This window comes from Agelaius phoeniceus, chromosome 26 (genome assembly GCF_051311805.1).
Source record: "Agelaius phoeniceus isolate bAgePho1 chromosome 26, bAgePho1.hap1, whole genome shotgun sequence".
NCBI classification, from domain to species: Eukaryota; Metazoa; Chordata; class Aves; order Passeriformes; family Icteridae; genus Agelaius; species Agelaius phoeniceus.
In genome coordinates, this window is record NC_135290.1 from 4,813,363 (window position 1) to 4,836,194 (window position 22,832).

Consider the following 22,832-nt stretch of genomic DNA (forward strand, 5'->3'; position numbering starts at 1 on the left):
AATTTGTCAGCTTTTTAAGTTCAGCCCTATGAAGGTTAAGTCAAAAGGGTTTAAAACCAGGCTCTACAATTTGAGGGGTTTTGGCCCTAATTTTAACACACTTGGAGGAGCCTCAGAAAACCCCATTGTTCCAAAGGCAATTCCAGGGACTGATGCGTCACCAAACTCCCCTGATCCCACACAAGGCAGCAAAGCTGGTGTCACCACAGCCCTGCTGCATCATCCCTGCTTCTGCTCAGGTCCCCTCAGCCCCGAGCACAGGGCCCTGCCAGCCTTGTCACATTGTCACATTGTCACCTGTGGGGTCCGGATCAGTTCTGATCCCTCTGGAGGATGTCAGCTGGAGCAGACACAATCCCCAGCAGGGACACAGGACAGAAGCTGGAAGAGGGCAGGGATGGATGGGATGTTGAGCAGGAATTGTTCCCTGTGAGGGTGGGCAGGCCCTGGCACAGGGTGCCCAGAGCAGCTGGGGCTGCCCCTGGATCCCTGGCAGTGCCCAGGGCCAGGCTGGAGCACCCAGGGACAGTGGAGGTGTCCCTGCCATGGCAGGGGTGGCACTGGGTGCTGGTTCAGGTGCCTTCCAACCCAAGCGCTCCCGGGATTCTGTGACTCCCCATCCATCTCCACCCCAGCCTTTGCCCATCCCAAGAATGGATTTCCTTTCTTTCACTCTAATAGCACCTAATTCAGCAAATCCCTTCCAAATGACACATTCCTGGGGAAAATGCCACTTCAGGGGCATCACACAGAACTGGACAGAGATGTCTGGAGAAGAATCTCACGAATCAGTTAAAAAAATAACAAAACTAGAACTGCACTTCTCTGCTGCCTGAGATGTAAGAGCAGAGTGAAACCCTCCACATTTTCCTCCCTCTGAGGAGAGGCTTCTTTCCTGCACCACCTGGTGTCCCAGGAGTTTCAGATGTAAAAATTCAAGATGTTGTATCAAAGACACCCTAAACTTCCTTCCCAGCCTTTTGAGGAATCTGGGCCTGGCCTGGTGCAGTGTGAGACTCCAACACAAAGGCATGATCAGGAAAGGCTGGAGTAGTGAGAGGACATTTAATCCATTTTTCACCATAATAATAATTATTATTATATATTCAGTGCATTAGAACTTGTTGTGCCAGGGTCACGTCACAATCCATAAATCTTTTGTGATGCCACCTCAAACATTCCCATCTGGTGTCTCCAAAATATGGTCCCCAAGGATGTTCTGGTGAGGGATGAGCCCACCCTTCCTAAGTAAAGGAGCTGCACCCAGGCCAGGATCAGCCCTGGTGGCTGAAGACAGGAGACAGAGGTTTTTGAAAAAAAAATTCTTTATTGGAACTCATCTGAACATCAGATATACCTGGTGTTGGTTAGCAAGAACCGTTTGTACATTTGATATTGATGGTGCCAAAAACCCAAACAGCGACTGACTGGAGGAGATGGAAATTAAGAATAATAAAATAAAATAAAAGGTCGGAGAGGTCAAAATGTGAACAGAAAAGGGAAAAATCAGCCAGTCTAAGAGTCAGCATGAAGGCAAAATATTTCCTGATAAAACAGAATCCTTTTACAAAATATAAATTTTGTAAGAAAAAGGTGGAGAGGGAAAAAGAGACAGAGGGGAAAGAAAAAAATAAAGATGAGCAGGACAGAGATGCAGAAGCTTACACTGCCCAAATGGCATTAAAACTTACTGGAAACCTCACCAGAAAATGGAACATGCTGGAACACACCACGCTCCACCCCCAGGACTTTGGGACCGAGGAGGGAGCTCCCACTGGGCTGTCCCACCTCAGTGGGGACCCAGAGCTCAGCGCTGCTGCAGCAGAGGCACAGCTGGAGCCCGCCCCCGTGGTCACCTGCTCCTCCTACCAGCGCAGGCGGGGAGGGAGGGAACATTGAAATCTAAGTCTATCTTAAACAAGAGCATGCAAAGTCAGGCTCCAGGGAGAGCTGCGCCGTCCCCTTCGCCCAGAGCGGCCGGGGCGGCTCCAGCCCGCAGCAAAATCATCGCGGAGCTGCTTCCAGGGGGTCGCAGGCCTTGAGGATGGAAAAGAAACCAGCAGTCTGTACATTTTGGGTTTGTTTGGTTCAGTACAAATGGAATCGAGTTGGCTGCTCGGACACCGCCAGCACGTCTCCGATTTCGGGGCGGAGGAGATGAAACAAACTGGATTTGGGCACCTACTGGTAACAAAACGCTGTCCCTGCTGAACTCTGCCGTCCCTCAGGAAGTGGAAAGCACATGTTTAGGTAGTGTAAGCCTTTTTCCTTTTATTTAGAATACCCTCTTTGTTTAAACAATATTCCCCCCCCAGATACAAAGTTCGGCCAGTAAAGATTACATGGAAACTGGAACACGCATCGTCTGGAATACAAGATGCACCGGATGAGGAAGTTTAAAAACTTTCCGAGCGAAAAGTAGAACAAAGAAGAAAAAAAAAAGTCTCCTAACATTTTCCCAAAGGTTTCACTCTCCTGTCACACACACTCTCCAAATGACAGCTAGCAAATTCAACTCTGCAAAGAGAAAACAGAGCCACGTCACTCGACAGGAGAGGGGACGAGGCTCAGGGACATGGCAGGGCTCAGCAGCGACTCTGGAGCTCTGCAGCCCCCAGGGAGGCCCCACTCACCTATGTCAACTTCTTGGCTTTGTTGTAGAGCGAATCCACTACTTTGCTCATGTTCTGAATCGTCTCGAGGGCAGCCTCGTAAGTTTTGTCTACGGGGGGTTCATCAAAGATGATCAGGACACCCTCGCCCTGGTCAAGGATTCCTGTGGGCACAAGCTGCTGTGAGCACTGGGATGCTCGATGGATCACAGCTTCCAGACAGCAGGAATTAGGGATCTACACCAGGAAGACCTGCAGGGGCTGTGCAGGGTTTGGGATGGGCTCATGCATTGGGCTGGACTGGCTGATTTTGGTCAGGACTGCTTTAGAATTCCCAGAAAAAAATACATCCCAGAGACCAGCCCGAGAAGCCATCCAGGAGATGAACATTCCTGTCCATTCCCTACCACCTCCCTGCCTCCTCAGGCCCTGTGCCCAGCAGGATGGCTCAGCACAGCTGGTTTATCCTGCAGCTGTGCCAGGTGCCAGGGGCTGTCCCCCCACAGTGCTCTGTGCCCAACCTGCTGCTCCCAGGCACTCCCCTGGCTCAGCCACAGCCAGGGACAACAGAACCAAGAGCACAGCTGGTTCCCTGAGGGGTTATTGGGGCAGCAGCCTGCTGTGGGCCCAGCCAAGCCACAGCACCCCATGGAATGTTCTGGACACAAACAGATGGGAAAGGTGACCACAGCCCTGGGCAGCTCCAAGAGGAAGAGCCCAGCCTGGCCAGACAGCCCAGCTGGGGGTCCCACACTGTCCCTGGATGCTGTCACAGCAAGAGGGACCCAAGAGCATTTCTGAAATTACCCCTTGGGTTAGGGGAAGCAGATGGAGCAGCAGGAAAAGCCTTCAGCAGGAACAGCATTCCTGTCACTCCTGGCTGTCACTCCTGACTGTCACCTGCAGCCTGAGCAGGGCCCCCAGGGTCACAGGAGGAAGGGGGCTCCAGCCACAGCTGGTGCAAACACGGGGCAGTCAGAGCTGAGGGATGCACTCACCATGAAACTTCTTGTCCAAGATCATCTGTGACAGTTTCCTTTCTACCTCAGCCTGAAAGTGAAGCAGAAAAATTAAAAGTCTCCCAGAACACATAAAAACACAAGAATTTTGCTGCTGCACACTTGACAGCCCTGGTGGGACATGAGCAGCTGCTCCTCCCTGAGCCTGGCTTGGACATCTCCACCTGCTGCAGATGCCTCAGGAAATTAGGGAGCAGCTGTTAATGAGGGAGCAGCAGGGTGTGCCCTGGCCCACAGGTGACACTGTATCTGTCACTTCACACAGACCCTACCTGTGGGGGTTCTGGAACTTTCTAACTCAGTTCAGCAAGGATTTAGACAAGAGTTTGGCCAAGTTCTATTTAATCCACCCAGCTGAGCTCCTGCCCAGCAGCAGGAAGGGCCACAGGAGGCACAGAGGGCACAGAGCAGCTTTTAGCCTGAATATTATGGATGTGCTAAACACCATGAGCTAGTCTGGGAACAGGCTGTGTGCCAGGGCAGGTCTAGGTTGGATATTAGGGAAAATTTCTTCATGGAAAGCATTGTCCAGCCCAGGGCAGAGGTGAAATCACCAGATTTTACAGATTTGTGGATGTGGCACTTGGGGACATGGGTGGTTTTGGCAGTACTGGGGGAATATCTCAATGAACTCAATGATCTCAGAGGCCTTTTCCAACCTGAATGATTCAGTGATTGTGTGAGCACAAAGGCTGAGCTCAGCTCACTTCCCAAGCTCTGGCCTTAATGCCAGTACAAGACAACAGCACTGGGGTGCAACTGGCTGGGATTACAGTGGATTCTCCTAAAACTGAATCTGTCTGGGATTATCTGTAAAGCAGTTGCTGCATAGCCAGTGTGACAGACACGTCCCTAATGCCACTGCAGGGTGATTAGCTGGATCCTGGATCTTAAAGGGTCTCAGGAAGGGTCCCCTGGGGGCACTCAGAGGATTAAACACAGGGCATGGGGGAAGATTGGGCTGGTCACGACAGAGCAGAGGAAAATCTGCCTCCAATAAAAAGCAAGAGCCAGGAGTAAAACCCGTGGGGGAAGGGAACAGCACAGCAAAGTCTGGAAGCCTCAAAGCCTCCCAGGAGCTGCCTGGGTCAGAGTTTAGCTCCCAAGGGTGAGATTTGCCTGGAAATGCTGTGGATCTCATCTGTCACCCTTCATGTTCAGCTCCCAGTGACAAATGCCATTTAAGCCCAACTCCTCTGAACACATGGCACTGATTTCTGGTGAGGTTCTTACCTTTGAGAGCTTGATGAGGCTGGATATGTGTTCAATCTATAAGAAAGACCAACACTCAGTTAATCTTTAGCTTCATTTTGGACACACAAAGAGGTTTGGGGCTCTTCCATGGACCTGCTCAAGGGCCTGGAAATGCTCTGGCCTAAATATCCCCAGTGGTTTTCTCTACTCTTCAGCTTCAGGTCCTTCAGGTTTCACATCTGATTTTAACTAAGATGGACTGGACCCCTAAAGCCAATTCACTCTGAAAGGTGAAATCTCTTCTCCAAGACTATGGCACAGAGGCCTTCGAAGCCAAATGCTGCCACCTTCAGGGTTTAAAGCCACCTTGCAGGGATCATGAGAGAAACAGCTGGAAAAGGCAATGACTCTGGAATGTGGCTTTCCCAAGGTCCCCTCTGCCTCCTCCTTATAATTGAACATGATGAACCCTGAGGTCTGAAAGTGCTGAGCAGCTCAGAGTAAGAAGAGCTCATATGGAACAATCCCCTCACCCCCAGCAGCAGGGACAGAGGGACCAGCCCCTCCAGGTGCTGCTGGAAACATTTACCTGTACTCTGGAGAAGGGTTCAATGACTCTGATCAGGTTCTGTTCCAATAAATTATCATAGAGCTTGGCCAGGTGAGTGTTTATGATGGGGTCGTCCCTGAGCTCCACCTTGTAGTCTGTCAGAGCCTGTGGGGACAGGGCAGGAGGAAATCATTCCCATAGCAACAGCTCCTCAAGGTCCTCTGAGGATGAGATCCCCTCCCAGCCCAGCCCCATGGCTAATCCAATCCCTAACTTAGCTAAAAGCCAGCAGGTCACAACAGCCTCTCCTTTGATCTCCACCCTGAGGGAGCTCAGAGAGCCCCAGAGCACGACAGGACTGGACCCTGACATGGAATCCTCTCCCTGAGCTCTGCAGCATTCCTGCTGAAACCAGGAAAAATTTAGGAAGATACACATCCCAGTAACACAGCACCTAAAGGAAAACTGCTTCTGATTTGGCTCTCCAAAAAGAAAAAAAAAAAAAAGAAAAAAAAAGAAGAAAAAAAAGGAAAGAAAAGGAAGAAGAAAGAAAAGGAAGAAGAAAGAAAAGGAAGAAGAAAGAAAAGGAAGAAGAAAGAAAAGGAAGAAGAAAGAAAAGGAAGAAGAAAGAAAAGGAAGAAGAAAGAAAAGGAAGAAGAAAGAAAAGGAAGAAGAAAGAAAAGGAAGAAGAAAGAAAAGGAAGAAGAAAGAAAAGGAAGAAGAAAGAAAAGGAAGAAGAAAGAAAAGGAAGAAGAAAGAAAAGGAAGAAGAAAGAAAAGGAAGAAGAAAGAAAAGGAAGAAGAAAGAAAAGGAAGAAGAAAGAAAAGGAAGAAGAAAGAAAAGGAAGAAGAAAATAAGAAAAAAAGAGGAAAAAAAGAAGAAAAAAAGGAAAAAACTGGGTTCAAGGAAGTTTATCCCCCACGCACTGAAAATGCAACCAGTTGACTGTTGGGGGCTATTTCTTGATGCACTGTTGCCTTCCATCAATGTTTCCATGGTTTCCTGCAGTGGGATGTAACAGCTTCTACAACATTCCAAACCTGGCATTTCTGCCTGGTTTTTGCCCATCCTCTGTGTCCCTGACTCACCTTTTCAAAATCTGCCAGCGACCGGTTCTTGCTGGCCTGTGCCACACATTTTAGTGCTTCTGTCTGTGGGGAAAGAGAACCAGAGCAGGTTATTTTCTTCTGGATTCTCCTCTCAGGGTGAATATGCCAACTGTGCAGTAGCCTGGGAACGTGCTCAAAGAGCAAAGCAGGAATGTTCCCTGTCACTGCCACAGGCAGAGGGAGAGCAGCTGCTGAGGGCAGGAGAAGCCTGGCAGCTGCAGGACATGACCTGAAACATCTCCAGAGGGACAAAGCAGCCGGGTCTGACAGCACCAGCTGCAAGTTGGGAGTGAGTTTGATGTCATTTTTAAGGCAAGTGCACATTTTGGCACTTGCTTAATGAACAGGGCCATTCTGGGCCCTCCAGCACAGCCACAGGGGCAGGGCAGCAGCTCCTATGGACAGCATCAGGGATGAGTCTCTTCTACACCCCATAACTGCTGAAATTAAGCAAAACCTCATGCCCAAACAAACCCATTTACACCCCACAGTGGTAACCCCAGCAGGGAACAGCAGAGCAGAGCCCAAGGAGTGGGGAGGACAGGACAAGGACAGCCTGGTGCCTCTGGTGCACAAGGCCCAGGTTTCTGCTGCCCCATCTTTTGGGACTGCCCCATGCAGAGCCAGGAGCTGGACTGGATCCTTGTGGTCCTTTCCCACTGGGGATATTCCAGGATTGCCCCCAGGGCTGCTCTCTCCCTGCTCCCCCAGCAGGAATTGCTGCTCAGGGCTGGCTCAAAGCACATCCTGGGCACAGCCAGGATCCCCTGCTCTGGGGAGGAGCCTCAGCTGCCACTCAGGGCAAAGGGATGAGGCAGGATTGGGGCTGCCCTTCCTGATCCACCAGGGATATCCCCACGTCAGACCTTTGCTCACTGAGCTCTGCTAATTCCCAATCCCCTGTGGGAGGGGAGCAGCAGCTCCTGCGTCACAGCAAAGCCCAGGCTGAGCACAGCCCCTGAGGGCAGCAGGATCCCAGCCTGGCACAGCCCCTGGCACCCTCTACAAGCACCCCTGAGTTGAATTTGAGGGTGGTTTTCCCAGCCTGGCAGAGCAAGCAGGGGATTTCACACCTCCCTGACTGCCTGAGCTGCACTGCCAGAAATGGATTCTCAGCACTGGCTACAATGAAGTAAAAGCAGCAACTCAGATTTAAACCCTGCAGCAGCTGCTCAGAGCAGGGAGACAAGGAGCTGATGGCATCAGGCAGTTTGTAGCTGATGAAGAAAAGGAGGAAGGAGAAAAAACAGGGAAAATGAAGCGGGCAGCCCAAATTCTCTGATTGTGAAAATCATTATAGAACCCTTTGAAGGCAACTGACTTCTGGCAATGACTCATGGTAATTTCATCAGTTCTGGATCTCGTTCAGGACACTCAGGAGTGATGGGTATTTTGGTATGAAAAGAGCAAAGTGTTTGACAAGAAGATTAAGGCAGCATTGAGGTAAGAGGAAGATAGAAAGAGTTAAGTTTCTGTACCTGTCTTCCTGCATACCGCAGAGCAAGCTTCCCACTCACTAATGCCTGCACATCTTCTGGGCTGCAGACAGAGGAGAGGGAGCACAGGAATTATACACAGGAACATGGTCAGCTTAAACCCCAGAGCACCTCAAAAATCCCCAAGTGACAGCAGCGAACTACAACCCAAATTCAGGAGCACTGATCAGGTGACAAAGACACTGCTTGAGCCCATTAGTTCAGAGTCCCATCAACAAAAAGCCCTTCCCTTGGAAATGCAGGCAGAGTTCTCCCCAGAACCATCTGCCACCTACCTGTTGAGCATGATTTTGCACAGCAGCATGTATTTCAGAGCAGTGATGGCTTTGGGGTTGTCAATTGAATCATTGCCCTCAAATGCCTCATAAAAATATGAATAGGCTGTTTTCCAGTCCTTCTCTTCTGCTGCATGGATAATACCTGGGAGAGGCACAAACAGGTTAATTCTGAGCATGGCTGGGAGAGGACAGAACAATTTGGTTGCTCAGTGCCTTATCTATGACTTCAGTGAAGAGAAACCTTTCCTCCTGTGCCCCCCTTGCCTCATGTCTGGCAGAAGCAAATCCACACCCTCTCTTACAAGGACATTTTTAGACAGACAAGCTTGGGGCACTTCAGGTGAGTGCCTGCAAAGTGGGTCAGGAACAATGTGTAATGGGCCAGGAGCACAGAGTGAGGCTGGAACTGCAGCACCTGGGGAGCTGATGGACCCTCCACCACTGGCAGCTTTCAAAAGTGGCCTGAAAAGTGTCAGGAACAAAGCTGATGCCACCTGAGGCAGAACTGGTGATATCCTGAGACCCACTCTTGTATTTGCAGGGTCCCCCATGGCAAGAAGGAATGATGCACCTGACTCCATGTTCTCAGAAGGTTAATTTATTATTTTATGATACTATATTATATTATATTAAAGAATGTTGTACTATACTAAAGATAGTATACTAAATACAGAATGATACTCACAGAATGCTAAAAAAGATAGCATTAGATAGCATATTAATATAATAGTATTAATATATTAATGCTATATTAATGTTATTAATATAATAATATATTAATATTATATAAGATAATGATAACTTGTGATTCTCTCCAGAATCCCAACACAGCTTGGCCCTGATTGGCCATTGAGTTCAAACAACTCACAGCAGAATGCAATGAAACAATCACCTGTGGGTAAACAATCTCCAAACACATTCTACATAAGCAAAATGGAGGAGAAGCAAATGAAATAATTATTGTTTTCATTTTTCTCTGAGACTTCTCAGCTTCCCAGGAGAAGAATCCTGGGTGAAGGGATTTTTTTCAGAAAATGTGAATGTGACAGCCCCACCAAGCACCACTTCCCATGATTCTCTCATAAAGCACAAGTATCAGACAAATTAAGTGCCAAGACAGTCCTGGGTGCTGTCCTGGTCCTGGAGGCCTCACCTGACTGCATGTCCAGTGCTGCCTGCAGCTTGGGGGGACAGTAGATGGCATTGGCTGTAGTCCTGGCCGAGGTTAAGGCTGCTCTTGCTTTTGGCAGATTGCTCAGGGCATGGTAAGTCTTGCTCTCTAGGAGCTGCACTTCCACCAGCAGTGCCTTGTCATCCATCTTCTTCAATTCCCTAAGCAGCTGGGAACCTGGCAGAGGGCAAGGACAGGACTGTGAGCTGCTCTGCATCATCAGCACCCACAAAATATCCAAAAAACATCCACCCAAAGCCTCTCCAGGGGCCCTCTGTGACAGTGTTTGCAGGGGTCTGAGGATGGGGGAAGAGATGAGGATCTGACTCCATGTTTCAGAAGGCTTGATTTATTATTTTATGATATATATTACATTAAAACTATACTAAAAGAATAGAAGAAAAGATTTCATCAGAAGGCTGGCTAAGAATAGCAAAAGAAGGAATGATAACAAAGGTTTGTGTCTCAGACAGAGAGTCTGAGCCAGCTGACTGTGATTGGCCATTAATTAGAAACAACCACATGAGCCCAATCCCAGATGCACCTGGTGCATTCCACAGCAGCAGATAACCATTGGTTACATTTTGTTCCTGAGGCCTCTCAGCTTCTCAGGAGGAAAATATCCTAAGGAAAGGATTTTTCAGAAAATATCATGGCTCCAGCCATCCACCCCCCCAGCATCCAGGGCTCTCAGGGAGGGATGTGAGGCTGTCCTTCCAAGGAAAAGCAAGGGAGAGGGAATAATGGTGGGACAGTGGCAGGCCCCAGCAGGAGGATGAAGCAGTTCTGTGGCAGAGGTGGGGTGTGGGCAGCACAGTGCCCTGCAGGGGATGGGCAGCTGGGATGGTCGCCCTGGCACCATGCCCAGGTGGTTTCCCTCTGCTGCACAGGTGCCCCCCTGGCAGCATGGAGCACCCTCAAGAAGCTCCTGAGAACGTGGGATGAGGAAGGAATGATTTTACTCAGGACATCTGCAGGTCAGATTTAGGAGGCAGGAAGGGACAGCCTAGGAAATGTCAGGACAAGCTGCCACATCACAGCTTTGTGAGGACAGAATGAGCAATCCTAGAGGAAATTTGTCACCTGAAATCCTCCTCCTCCCTTGCTGTGCTCAGGAGCTGATAACCAGAGCTGAAACTGGCCAAAACCAAATGGATTCTCCCTGGAAACATCCCTGAGAGACTCTGCCTGCACCTACTCCCCATGGCCACAGGCACCTCCTCAGCACACAGGAATGCTGTGCACAGCACTGACAGCCTGACAGGGCACCAGAGCCTGCCCTAGAGGCACAGACCCTCCCAACTCCCCAGGCTGTCCCACCACCAGCCAAGGGATTCAATTAATTAAGCACAGCTTTGGAATGTGGCTTCTGATCAGTTTAAACCAGAGTTCATTACCTGTCCCTATGCAAATGAGTTCTAATTCCATCCTGAATTCCATGAACTCAATATTCTGATGAGACACATGTCACTCAGGGGACACTGGATGTGACACAGGCTCATGCCACCACACAGTTTAAGATGCTCTGGGGCCCAGGTGAGCAGTTCAGGCTGTGTCCCTGGCAGAGCAGGCTGTGCCAACACCCCTCAGACAGCTTAAACCTCACTGACAGCTGAAACCTCACTTGAACCTTAAATCTCAATTACAGCTTAAGCCTCACTTATAGCACTGCAGTCATTTGCAAAATGAGCATTTTAAAAGCACCAGGAGAGCTGTAGGAGGTCCTGCTTTACTCTGCTTTGGGCAGAGCAGGAGTTCACTGGTTCATTTCCATCCCTTGGGTGGTGCAGGGGCAAATTCTGAAAGCCTCCCTAAGACCCTGGCTCATGACACCCACAGAGGTTTTGCCATTTCCTGGTTTTACTGGGGCTGTGTTTGAGCAAATTGGAAAAAAAGCTCTTTTCTCCCTTCAGCCTCTGTGGCCACAGCAGAATATTCCAGCAGGAGCCAAACCTGTGGCCTTCAGCTGGATACAGCTCCCAGAATTATCTGCAATGAACAAATCACAGAATCCCAGAGTAGGTTGGGCTGGAAGGGGCCTTAAAGCTCAAAAATGGGCAGGGACACCTCCCAGGTTACTCCAGACCCCACCCAAACTGGCCTTAGGCCCAGGTGAGATGGGTGAGGATGGTGAAACAGAGAAAAAAAAGACACCTCTAAGAGCTGTCATCACCCAGCTACAGAAAAAGGTGCCAGAACTGCACCAGCACTGAGAAATTAAGACTCAAAGCCTGTAAAACCTCTCAAGGAACGTGACACAGGTGCTGGCTTTCCTTGGCAGGAGTAAATGAAAAGCAAAGATTTACCACCACCTAGTGGGAGCCTCACCTAGCTGCAGAGCTTCTTGGTACCTCTTGGTGTCAAAGTAGAGAGAGACCAGCCTGGCCTGGAGAACAGAAAAGGAACTGCTGTGAGGAAACCAGAACAGATTTGTTTTGTAAAATGAACTTTTGTGTTCTTCTCTGCACAAACTTCACTACATTCATCTGTGTTTGTCACATGGTGTGGTCCAGTCGTGCAAGGCCTCCCGCACAAGGACACAAGGAGTAAAATCTTGCATTTTTAAAGAGAATTACAATGTAATTAATGCCCTCCCCTGACACAGAGAAAGATTTGAACAGCACACAAGTGCTCTACTTTTCCAGGTGTTAAATGTGCCAAGGGGATGATGCTGCTGCACATGTTTGGGATGTGGCACCTACCTCCAGAGCCTGACGTAGGAAAGTCCTTTTCTCTGATTTGGCCCATTCAATACACTCTAAACACAAGTCAACCTTAAAGGGAGCAGAAAGAAATAAGTCAATTCTGGACATGTTGTTTGTCAGTGCCCACCCCAAATGGCTCCCAACAACACCAGAGGTGTCCAAAGGAGGCATTTGGGGTAGGCAGTAAAGCTCTTCCAGAGTTTAAACCCACAGTCATGGTGTATTTTCAATAAAGAAAAATAAATTTCATGTGCTTTAGGGCCTAGATAGATAAAATAATCTGTATAAAGCAGCAGAGGTGCTGGGCTCTGCTTTGGGGGCCTGATCCATCATTTCAAAGCACAGCAAAAAAAACTCAGAATCTTCCCATGTTTTTCAGGCTGAGACTCCCTTGATGGATAAAGCAGAACTGCCCCATCTCAGGTATTATTTTATCTTATCTGGCCCATAACACACAGTAAGTCATCCTGTGGTGCCAGGCTCAGGAACTGCTCTTCCCAAAACCTCTGGATTGCAGCTCAACCCTGCAGGCCTTGTCAGCTCCTCCTCACTCCTTATTAAACGTGAACATTTTATGAAAAGCCATTATGAAGTCTCAATTTATTACAGGGTGATAGCAGGAGCATTAGGAGCTGGAGAAATCTCCAATTTCACTGCTTTACTGGACTCCTGGGAGCACTCTGGATGTGAGCTAGCCTGAGGAAGCAGAGAATCCTCAGAACATTTCTGAAAGGATTTGAGATTGCTGCATCAAGGATCTCACAGGTTGATGTCATCTTTCCTTAAGGTTTTGGGTTTGGCTTCAGAATATGCCCTAAAATTACTATTTTTACTGACTTTTTATTATTTCCATCACCATTACTCTGTTCCTCCTCTGCAGCTGCATTTGAATGTTGTCCTTCACACCAGATTACCCTGAGAAAAGTCTGCAGCTGCTCATTTTCTCCTGACACTTTTGGGAGTTCTCCCTTCTCACCTGAACATCCCACCCCACTCCCCCTGACCTCATCTGTTAAAGAAAGAGGGGGAAAACATTCTGCCACCATTCCTCACCCACAAGGACTGAGCAGCAAACAAGGGACATTGCCTGGGCTACCTGCACTAGAGGATGACAGTTCCAATTTGGCTAATTCTGTGCTAATTTGGCTAATGAGAACGTCACCTGGCCCTCAGCATGGCAGAACCTCTCCAGCCTGCAATCTGCCAGTCCCAGAGTGCAGGTTTCAGGTGGGTTTTGTCCCTAATCTGCTGCTCAGACCCCTCCTGTGCCAGCACAGCCTGGAAGCACTCCCAAGGTGCTCCTGTCCTTATCCTGCTCCCAAAAACCCCAACAACTGGGTAAAAAAAAAAGGAAAAACTAAAACAACAGTATCCCATGGAGCTGATGAGAGTGGAGTGAATCCTAACTGGGCACTGTCTCAGGTTTTCTGCTGGGGGAGTTCATCCCCTGGTAGCTGCCAAACCCTTTCCATCCTGCTTCAGGAGTAACTTTGTGTCTCTGTGCAGTGAAACACCCCCACAGGAGTGTCCCCCTGCAATCCTAACCAGCTCCTGGACAGCCCCCCAGCAGTGGCTCCTGCAGTTCTGTGCCATCCCACACCACCTGCACCATTCCTGCTTCAAGCTCCCTGGGAACACATTCCCAACACTGATCACACTACAAAGTACTCCCAGTGCTGCACCTACAACCACTGAGGCTGGAAAAGCCCTCTAAGATCAGAGTCCAACCATTCCCCCAGCACTGACCCATGTCCCCAAGTGCCACATCCACAGGGCTTTTAAATCTTTCCAGGGACAGGGACTCCACCACTGCCCTGAGCAGCTGTGCCAGGGCTGGACAACCCATTCAGTAAAGGAATTTTCCCTAATATCCAATCTAAACCTCTCCTGGCACAACCTGAGGAAGCAACAAGAATCTAAGACAAATGCCCATGGTGGGAATCATTTCTAAACTGCAGCAGGGAGAGACCTGCAGAAAAAACATGGTTATAAATTCAATTATCTGATGTTTTATTTATAAAATACATCCAAATGCATTAAAACTCTGCTTCCTGACATGAATAATTCTTCAGTGAGAAGCAAACTAGGTCAGATAATGGTGTTGCAGGCTTTTGAGGAACAGCCTGGTGCAGGAGCTGCAGCCTCACCTCCTGTCCTGTGGCTGCCTCCATGTCCAGGAAGAGGTCGAGCAGGGAGCGCACCAGGCGTGCAGCCTTGGCCTTGCTGATGGAGTTCAGGAAGGGCCTCACGTACTTCAGGAGTCCTCCCAGCTCTGCAAAAACCCCAAAACATCAGATGCACCCTCCCAGCCAAGAGCTGAGCCCAGCTGGAGCAGCCCCACATGGCATGCACCAGGATTTGTCACAGCAAACCTTTCCCAGGTGGTTTTTCAGCATCACCCAGAGGACAGAGTGACAAATGTCACCTTCAGGGAGCCCTGGAGCAAACGGGGACTGCACAGGGACTGGGGCTGCAGCCTCACCCCAGCACTGCCTGCCACTGCAGCTCCCCCCAGCTGTAACTGCCTCACCATTAAAATGTAAGGATTTGTTAAATGCTCTGAGATTTTTCTATAAAACCAGGGAGGGAGTTTATCATTTAGGTGTGATTTTATTAACTCAGCTTCATGCTTTAATCTGCCCCACCTAGCCAAGCCCAGGATGTTGGATCCTGTGACAGTGTTTGCAGGGGTCCCAGGATGAGGGAGGAGATGAGGATCTGACTCCATGTTTCAGAAGGCTGACTTATTATTTTATGATATATATTACATTAAAACTATACTAAAAGAATAGAAGAAAGGATTTCATCAGAAGGCTGGCTAAGAATAGAAAAAGAAGAAACGATAACAAAAGCTTGTGTCCGGGACAGAGAGTCCGAGCCAGCTGACTGTGATTGGCCATTAATTAGAAACAACCACATGAGCCCAATCCCAGATGCACCTGGTGCATTCCACAGCAGCAGATAACCATTGGTTACATTTTGTTCCTGAGGCCTCTCAGCTTCTCAGGAGGAAAAATCCTAAGGAAAGGATTTTTCATAAAATATGGCTGTGACAGGATCCACCTTGTGCTCCACCACTGGAAAATCATATTCCTTACCTGTTGCAGTGTGATGCCATTTCCTGTTTCACCTGTCCCAACCCCTCAGCTGTGCCAACCTCTCCTTTCCCCTCCCCCTGTCCCTGGGCTTAAAAGGAGACGGGACCATGCGGTCTGGATTCTGCTGGGAGCTGTTACAAGGTTCAGAGGTCTGTCATCCTGGAATAAACTCTGGATTAAAACTCTACAGCAGAATCCTCTCCTTTTTCTCTTCACCACTGCCTGAACCTTTTCCTGAACCATTTCCTGAACCTTTTCAGAGGTAAACTGAGTTTCTACTATGCCTGGATTTGTTCAGCTGCAGCACCCAGCCAGCCAAAGGTGTCTCTGAGGTGAAGCACCACAGCTGCAGCCTTTGGCCCAGCAGCAGGGTCAGACAAGGCCAGGCACGTCCCACCCGGAAATATTGGGATTAATATTCCATACTTAACACTCCAACTCCACCTTTATCTGATCAGCTCTGATCTCATTTAACTACATTTCTCTTCTAAGTCTCCTCATTAATTCACAGTTATAAAACCTGTCTTTATAAGAGGTGGAAAAAGGAAATGTCTTTTTGTTTTAATGGAGAAACACTGAAGTTGTCATAGCCAGGGAGCAGAGGAATGTGGCAGTCACAGCACAGCAGCTCCAGCACTCAGAGGCACCAAGGAATGCTGGACGTGGTGGAAGTGCAGAGCACAAGTGAAAAGTCTCCTACAACAAACACCACGTGGTTTTGGGGAGGTCCTGGACAGGGCTGCTCCCAGTTTGGGAAGATGATCCTGCAGGGCCAGGGTTCAGTGCTGACTCATCAGCACCAGGTCTGCACAATGAAATCACAGCTCTCTGCCCCAGATTTCCAAGTGTCACCCAAATATCAGGTGGATCTCACACTACTGTGTTTACAAGGTTCCACAGAAAAGCAAAATCAAAACAAAGCTGGGAATGACTAATTCAGAAATCTTCTACACCAAACTGGTACTGAATCAAAACTAAAATAAGAGATTAGTCTAATTTTATTTCAATTAGTATATGGAGGAGTATCAGGAGAATTTCAGTTTGGAAGGATTCCAATAAAAACAAATGTAAACAAGGGTTCCTCTGTATTTCATTTAGTAGTAATGCAAAAGAATGCTAATGCTAATTGTTATAACAACATCTTATTAATATCTACAAATGATTCTTCATATTTTTGATTTTTTTAACCTATTTACTTTAAGTTTAATCAAGCCTGATACACCTTATTTATCACACCCTTAACATGTGGAACTCACTTTTTCCAATCACTCACAGTCATCATAGAATCCCAAAATGGTTTGGGTGGAAAGGGACCTCAAAGCCCACCCAGTGCCACCCCTGCCATGGCAGGGACACCTCCCACTGTCCCAGGGTGTCCCAATGTCCAACCTGGCCTTGGGCACTGCCAGGGATCCAGGGGCAGCCCCAGCTGCTCTGGGCACCCTGTGCCAGGGCCTGCCCACCCTGCCAGGGAACAATTCCTAATTCCCAATATCCCATCCAGCCCTGCCCTCTGGCACTGGGAGCCATTCCCAAGTCATGTCCAAGTCCCTCTCCAGCTCCTGGAATATTTCTAAACATCCAACATGCAGATTTAGAAAAGAACTTAACTCGAGTGTGATCCTCAGCTTTAATTCCCAAACTGCAGAGCAGGAGATCCTGAGCCCAGCAAAGCACAAACCCTGACCCAGCAAAGCACCCAGAGCCCAGCAAAGCACAAAGCCTGACCCAGCAAAGCACAAACCCAGACCCAAAGCACAAACCCAGACCCAAAGCACAAACCCAGACCCAAAGCACACACCCTGAGCCCTGCAAAGCACCCAGACTCAGTACAAGAACACCACAGGGTGCTCTGTGCCACACCTGCTCCCAGAAAAGTTTCATTTTCTCTCTGCCAGAGCATAAACAAGCAGCTTTGTCTACACTTAAGGTGCAGCTACTTCCACACCTCAGACTGCAACCTGCAGGCAGTCCTCACTCCACAAGGAACCTGCTGCTCCATGACTTTTCCCACACCACCCAGTTCTGGGGTTTATTTAATCTTCAGTACAAGTCCTGGATGCAAATCCCAATCATTTTAAAGCAAGGCAAATGCTTTGGTCTCATACACAGCAAACAAACAAGCACAACCCAACACATCAGCTGTGCACAGAGCTCCTCTCCAGCATCTGCTGGGAGCTGGGAAAGCGAGCTCTGGATTTAATTGAGGCTCTCCAAGATCCAGCAGCTCCCAAGCAGTCCCAGGAACCCTCCTCCTGTGCATCCCTGCCCCCCCAGCTCCTCAGGACCAGTGGGATCAGTGCCCAACACACTCATTCCCACAGGAACTGCAGAACAAAGAAGGAAAACTCCAGTGGAACACACTGCACTGTTTATCATCCCACTGATGTGCTCCAGAGCTGCCCCAGAACTGCCCAGAAAGCAGAGCCCAAGTCAACAGCTGGAATGCAGCTGTGCTTTCTGCAAACTCCACATTCAGCCAGGCAGCCTCAAAGTTCCCACAGAAATTTCTCTCTCCTACCAACGTAACCATCAACTATTTTTAGGATTTTATTTTTCTAAAGAAAATGCAATGCCTGGTAAAGGGGTGGGATTGACAGCTCTGCAGGAGTGATGAGCAGCAGCTCTGGAAAATGAAGCCTGCAGCTCATCCTCAGGGAAGTGCTTCCACCAGCTAACACTGCACATATCCAAATTCCCAATCCAGATATTCCAACCCTACAGTTCTGGGAAATGCTATAAAAATCTGGAACTGTCATAAAGAAAAGTAATCAATCTACAAGTTTATCTGCTTGATAAAGATTAAGGATTGAAGGTCACTTGTATTATTATTTTTGTAAACAAAGCTGCAGTTCAGCAGAGTCACAGAATCCCAGAATGGTTTGGCTTAGAAGGGACCTCAAAGCCCATCCAGTGCCACCCCTGCCATGGCAGGGACACCTCCCACTGTCCCAGTGGCTCCAAACCCCAATGTCCAGCCTGGCCTTGGGCACTGCCAGGGATCCAGGGCCTGCCCACCCTGCCAGGAACAATTCCCCATTCCCAATATCCCCTCCATCCCTGCCCTCTGGCAGTGGGAGCCATTCCCTGGGTCTTGTCCAAGTCCCTCTCCAGCTCCTGGAGCCCATTAAGGCACTGGAAGGTTTCTAAACATCCCAAAATTCAGATTTAGAACAAACAGAACTTAATTTATCCACTTCCAGGGACAGTGCAGCCACCACCTATTTGGCCACTGGAACCCCTCAAACCTGTCCCAGAAGTTCCACTGGCTAAAACCAAACCCTGTGCAGTGAAAGCCACAGGATGAAATCCCAGTGTGAGCCCAGCACTGGGGGTTCTGGGAGCAGCTGTACCTGGTGATGCCCCTGACCTGTCACTCCTACCCAGAAAGGTGACAGGAGGGGAAGGGCCAGAGCCCTTCCCACAGCTGCAGCAGCACCCTAAGCCAGGGTACCCTGTCCTTCATCCCCACAACTCCAGAAAACACCTCCAGGTCCTGCTCTGAGGTGTTTTCTCATCTCCCTCCCAGGTGCTGCTCTCATCTCCCTCTGAGCAGCACACACACAAGTGGCTTCTGAATGGCACCAAGTCCACTTCCTTCCCTCCAGAACACAGTCACTCTGCAGTTATTGGTACCTTTAATAGACCACAAACACATCCCATGTTTGCCCCCTCACAGCCCTGAGTCTGATGAGTTAACAGTGTTACTTCCAATTCCTCAACCTTCCCCTTGAAAGAAAATCAATCTATCAATCACCACCCTCTGGGATAACCCTGGAGCTCCTTCTCCTTGTGCCAAACTTCAGCTCAAACTCAACCCTGCCCCAAGCTCTGCAGAGCTGAGGAGGCCACAAGAACTCTGCTCACCAGCAGCACATCCACACTGACCTGGAGAAACTCTGATTTCCCCTTTTTTTACCCAAACACACTCATCTCCCCTGCTGATCGTGTTTGGTGATCTCTGCTGAGCAAACAGCAGGGTGCAAAGGGCACTGGCACAGCACAGACACCCACAGAGCTCCTGACCTCAGCCAGGAAAGGGCACTGGCACAGCAGCTTCCTCTGCCCTGCAGGAGCAGGAAAACCCTGTGCTGATCTGAGGGGTTTGTTCATCCCCAGACACCCTAAAAGCAGCCCCCAGCAGGAATCAGAGGAATCACCTGAGTGAGGTGACAAGGACAGCACCTCTCAGGACCAGTCAGCCCTGTCCAAGTGCCACCCACAGTGGGACCAGGGCTGGAATGCCCAGCCCAACAGGATTTTCCCAGTGGGACACCAAGGGACATTTCACAATAAATACAAACTGTGACCTGGAGCTGTGGCTGAGCCCTCAGGAAGTTTCCATGAGTCACTCTGAAGTCAGGCTGGTGTCCCTTGCAGTGGGATTGAAGCTGGGGCTGGGTGCTTTCCCCAGCCCAGAGGACACATTTCCACTGCCCAGGGCTGCAGCCCAAGCACAGAACACTCAGAGTGTCCTGAAATGCCCCAGGGGAAAGGTACAGCCCTAAACTGCTGAGGGCAAAACAACCAAGTGCTGCCTTAAGCTCTTCAGGAAACAGGAGACAGCAACAGACTCCATCACTGAACAGAGAACTGAACTCCATGCCTGTCCCCTCACACAGTCACAATAGAGGGACTGTCCCCTGCAGAGCTGGACAGGGGCTGCTGATGTAATGGCCAGCAGATAAATCCATTGATTGTGAGAGGAGCTGCTGGTGAGAAAATATCTCATGGGACAAACTTTCCCATTTGAAACCAAGCAGGAGACACCTCTCATCTCAAACATAACTTAGCAAAACTTCAGTCACCCACACTGAAACAGCCCCACATCAAAGGCCACAGACTGAACTGTGCATTGTTTGGAACACTGGCCCAAGCAACAGCAGATTAATATTTATGTTCTTTATTTGGTTTTTAGTTTCTGTCCTGTCTCTGAGAGAACATTTCCTGCTAAAAGCTGTTTTTGCAGCTATCCCACTAAGTAAGGAGATAAATGCACTGGCTGCAGGATCTCCTCCCTGTTACCTCAATTCCTGATTTCAGGCTCACCTTCTGCCTGCCCAGTCTTGGCCAGCAGTGACCCCAGCTCCAGGATGCTCTGCTCTTTGACTTGCACTGCTTCCTCATCATTTTCCTGGACATCACGTTTCACTGGGGAGAAAAAGAGCAGGAAAGTTACCTTTAGTGCTGTTTCAGGTGGAAAATCATTCCTGCTGCTCAGCTCCTGGATGTGTGCCCCGAGCAGAACCTGCTCCAGCAGGCACCAGGGAGCTCAGCCTGGCCCAAGAGCTCTGGGAAGTTTAAACCCAGTGCAGGGAAGTTTGGAGAGCTCTGTTTGTGCTCCACAGGGGCCTTACCAGCCCACAGACCCCCTGCTCACTCCAGCTCCAGGTTTGAACCATCTCAGCTTGTCCAGCTGTGCAAGTGTCACTCAGAACCAGCATCACCCACCAGAGCACGCTGGAGCCAAATGAGACATTTAATGGCATTTCTGGGGTGGGACACTCCACTCTGGGATTGCTGATGTTGCTGCTTTGTGTATGAAGCTGAGATCCCGTGGATAAAGTGCAGCACAAGCAAAGTGAGGTGGGTACACCCTCCCCACTCTGGTGTCACACCTGCTGCCACTGATGAGTGCTGGCAGTGCCACCACCCTCTGCTCTGAGGCAGATAAAGGGACAAGTGACAGCCAGCAGCACAAGCCCAGCGTGCACAGCAGCAGCTCCATGTGAGTTATCCAGCACACAGTGCCCTCCCCTCCCCGCCACCACCCCCAGCACAGGGAGCTGCTCCAACTTCCACACAAACAAAACCAAAACCCCGGCTCTAGGGAACTGCAACTGCGGCTCTCGCCCCTCTAATTCTCTACCAAAAGTGCAAGAACCTTGCTCTGAAGGAGAAAAACATCACAGCAACACTGCCTGGGCCACTCCTGACGCTCCCACCCACACCAGGGGCTGAGTCCGGACTGAGCCCGACCCCGAAAGCGGCACCTCCTGCTGAGCAACGAGCAAAACAGCGCGGGACAAACAAACCCAGCTCTGAGAGCCGGGCAGCACCGCCAGATCCAGCGGGGACACTCGGAAACTTCTCCCGACACAGCGGGGGGACAGCGGGGGGACAACATCCCCGCAGAGGTCACCAGAACCAAGCACACCCAGCAGCGCCGAGCTCGCCCCAGCCCCGCGCGGTGCCCGCACCCCCCAAAGCACCGAGCGCCCCCGGATGGGCCCGGGCACGGAGAAGCGAACCCCGAGGGAGCTGCTCCGGTCAGGAGCGGAGCTCGGCCGCGGCACCGGGAAACCTCCGCGGCTCCGTGCGGGTCAGCACCGGCAGAACGGCAGCGCAAACATCGGAGCGCTCCCGGCCTAGGGCACGGCGGGACCGGGCCGTGACACCGCGCCCCAAAACCGCCCCGACACCCCGCGCTACCGGCACCGGTAGGGTCCGATCGGGGCTCCCGGGCCGGCGCGTTCATTCCAGCGGGACGGGGAGGAGCGGCCGGCCCGGCTCCGGGGCTGCTCCGAGCGGCTCCGCGGGCACGCACCGGGCACCGGCTCCCGGAGCGCGGCCCCCGCTCCGCCCCACACCGACAGCTCCTGCCGCCCGTGCCCCCACGCGCGGGGGCCGCCGCCGGTGCTGTCCCGGCGTGGGGCAGCGCCGCGGGGCCGGGCCCAGGCCGCGCTCCCGCCCGGCGCGCACGGTGAGTCAGCAGCGGCGGCGGCGCGGGGCTCGACGCGGCGCGGGCGACGGCGGGGCGCGGGCGGCGCGGGCGGCGGGCCGGCGCTCACCGATGGAGTGCAGGATGCCGATGGAGGCCTCGCGGTCGGTGGAGAGCAGGGACTGCGCGCGCTGCAGCTCCAGCACCGCCGCCGCCGCCATCTTGCCGCTCCTCCGCCTCGCCGCCAGCACGGAAGCGGCGCCGCGGCCACGCCCCTTCCGCGCGCGCGGCATGCTGGGAACTGCAGTCCCGGCGCGCGGGCGGCGGAACGAGCGGGGAGTGCGGAGGGGCGGGGCTGGGGGGCGGGGTCTGCTGAACTACGCCTGCGCAGAGGGAAGGGGACGTGGTGTCCGTTGGGGTGCGGGAAGGGGCGTGGCCTGATGAGTTGTTTCGGCGGCTGGGGGCGTGGTCTGTGGGGGCGTGGCGGGGAGAGCGGGGACGAAGCTATGACGTATAAATGGGCGGGTCTTTGGGCGGGGTCTGCGCCCGGCACTCCGCGAGGATTGGAGGCGTGGTCTGAGGTGGGGGCGTGGCTTTGGCCAGGGGGCCTGGCAGACAAAGAGCGCGAGGGCCAGTGGAGGGGGCGTGGTCCCGGGAAGGGGCGTGGCCTTCCAATAGGCGGGAAGACGCCGGTGACGTGGGCGTGGTCTATCGTAAGGATGTCGTCATTTATGGGCGTGTCCGCAAACTGGGCGTGTCCAATGGGCTTGTTCAAGGGTCTCGGTGGCCCTCGGGGGGCCTGCTGGGGTCGCGTCCCCGGGAAGGAGCGGGGGACACCGGGTCCGGGACCCCGAGCGGGACCGGCGCGAGGTCGGGGCATCAGGAAAGCCGCTGGGGCTGGGACGGGCCGGGGGGGCCCACCAAGAACATCCCCAGCCG

At 51.2% G+C, this 22,832-nt stretch overlaps 1 protein-coding gene across 1 annotated transcript; it reads right to left on the bottom strand.

Moving 5' to 3' along the window:
• Positions 1–1,307: 1,307 nt before the first annotated feature.
• On the bottom strand, positions 1,308–22,183 carry PSMD11 (proteasome 26S subunit, non-ATPase 11). The gene is made up of 14 exons (XM_054649466.2): positions 22,024–22,183; positions 20,282–20,383; positions 14,282–14,406; positions 12,132–12,203; positions 11,758–11,815; positions 9,412–9,606; positions 8,256–8,400; positions 7,963–8,023; positions 6,464–6,526; positions 5,415–5,540; positions 4,865–4,900; positions 3,611–3,662; positions 2,634–2,776; positions 1,308–2,517 (listed from the first exon to the last, which is right to left on the bottom strand). The coding sequence occupies exons 1-13, from the start codon at positions 22,112–22,114 to the stop codon at positions 2,634–2,636; spliced, it is 1,269 nt and encodes a 422-aa protein (XP_054505441.1). The 5' UTR covers positions 22,115–22,183; the 3' UTR covers positions 1,308–2,517.
• Between the last annotated feature and the right edge of the window lie 649 nt (positions 22,184–22,832).

Coding starts and splice junctions, on each gene's coding strand:
- PSMD11 (XM_054649466.2), bottom strand. CDS start 22,114: ATGGCGGCGGCGGCGGTGCTGGAGCTGCAGCGCGCGCAGTCCCTGCTC. Junction 11,816..12,131: donor TCCTACGTCAGGCTCTGGAG/GTAGGTGCCACA, acceptor TCTGTTCTCCAG/GCCAGGCTGGTCTCTCTCTA. Junction 3,663..4,864: donor GCCTCATCAAGCTCTCAAAG/GTAAGAACCTCA, acceptor CTTCACTTTCAG/GCTGAGGTAGAAAGGAAACT.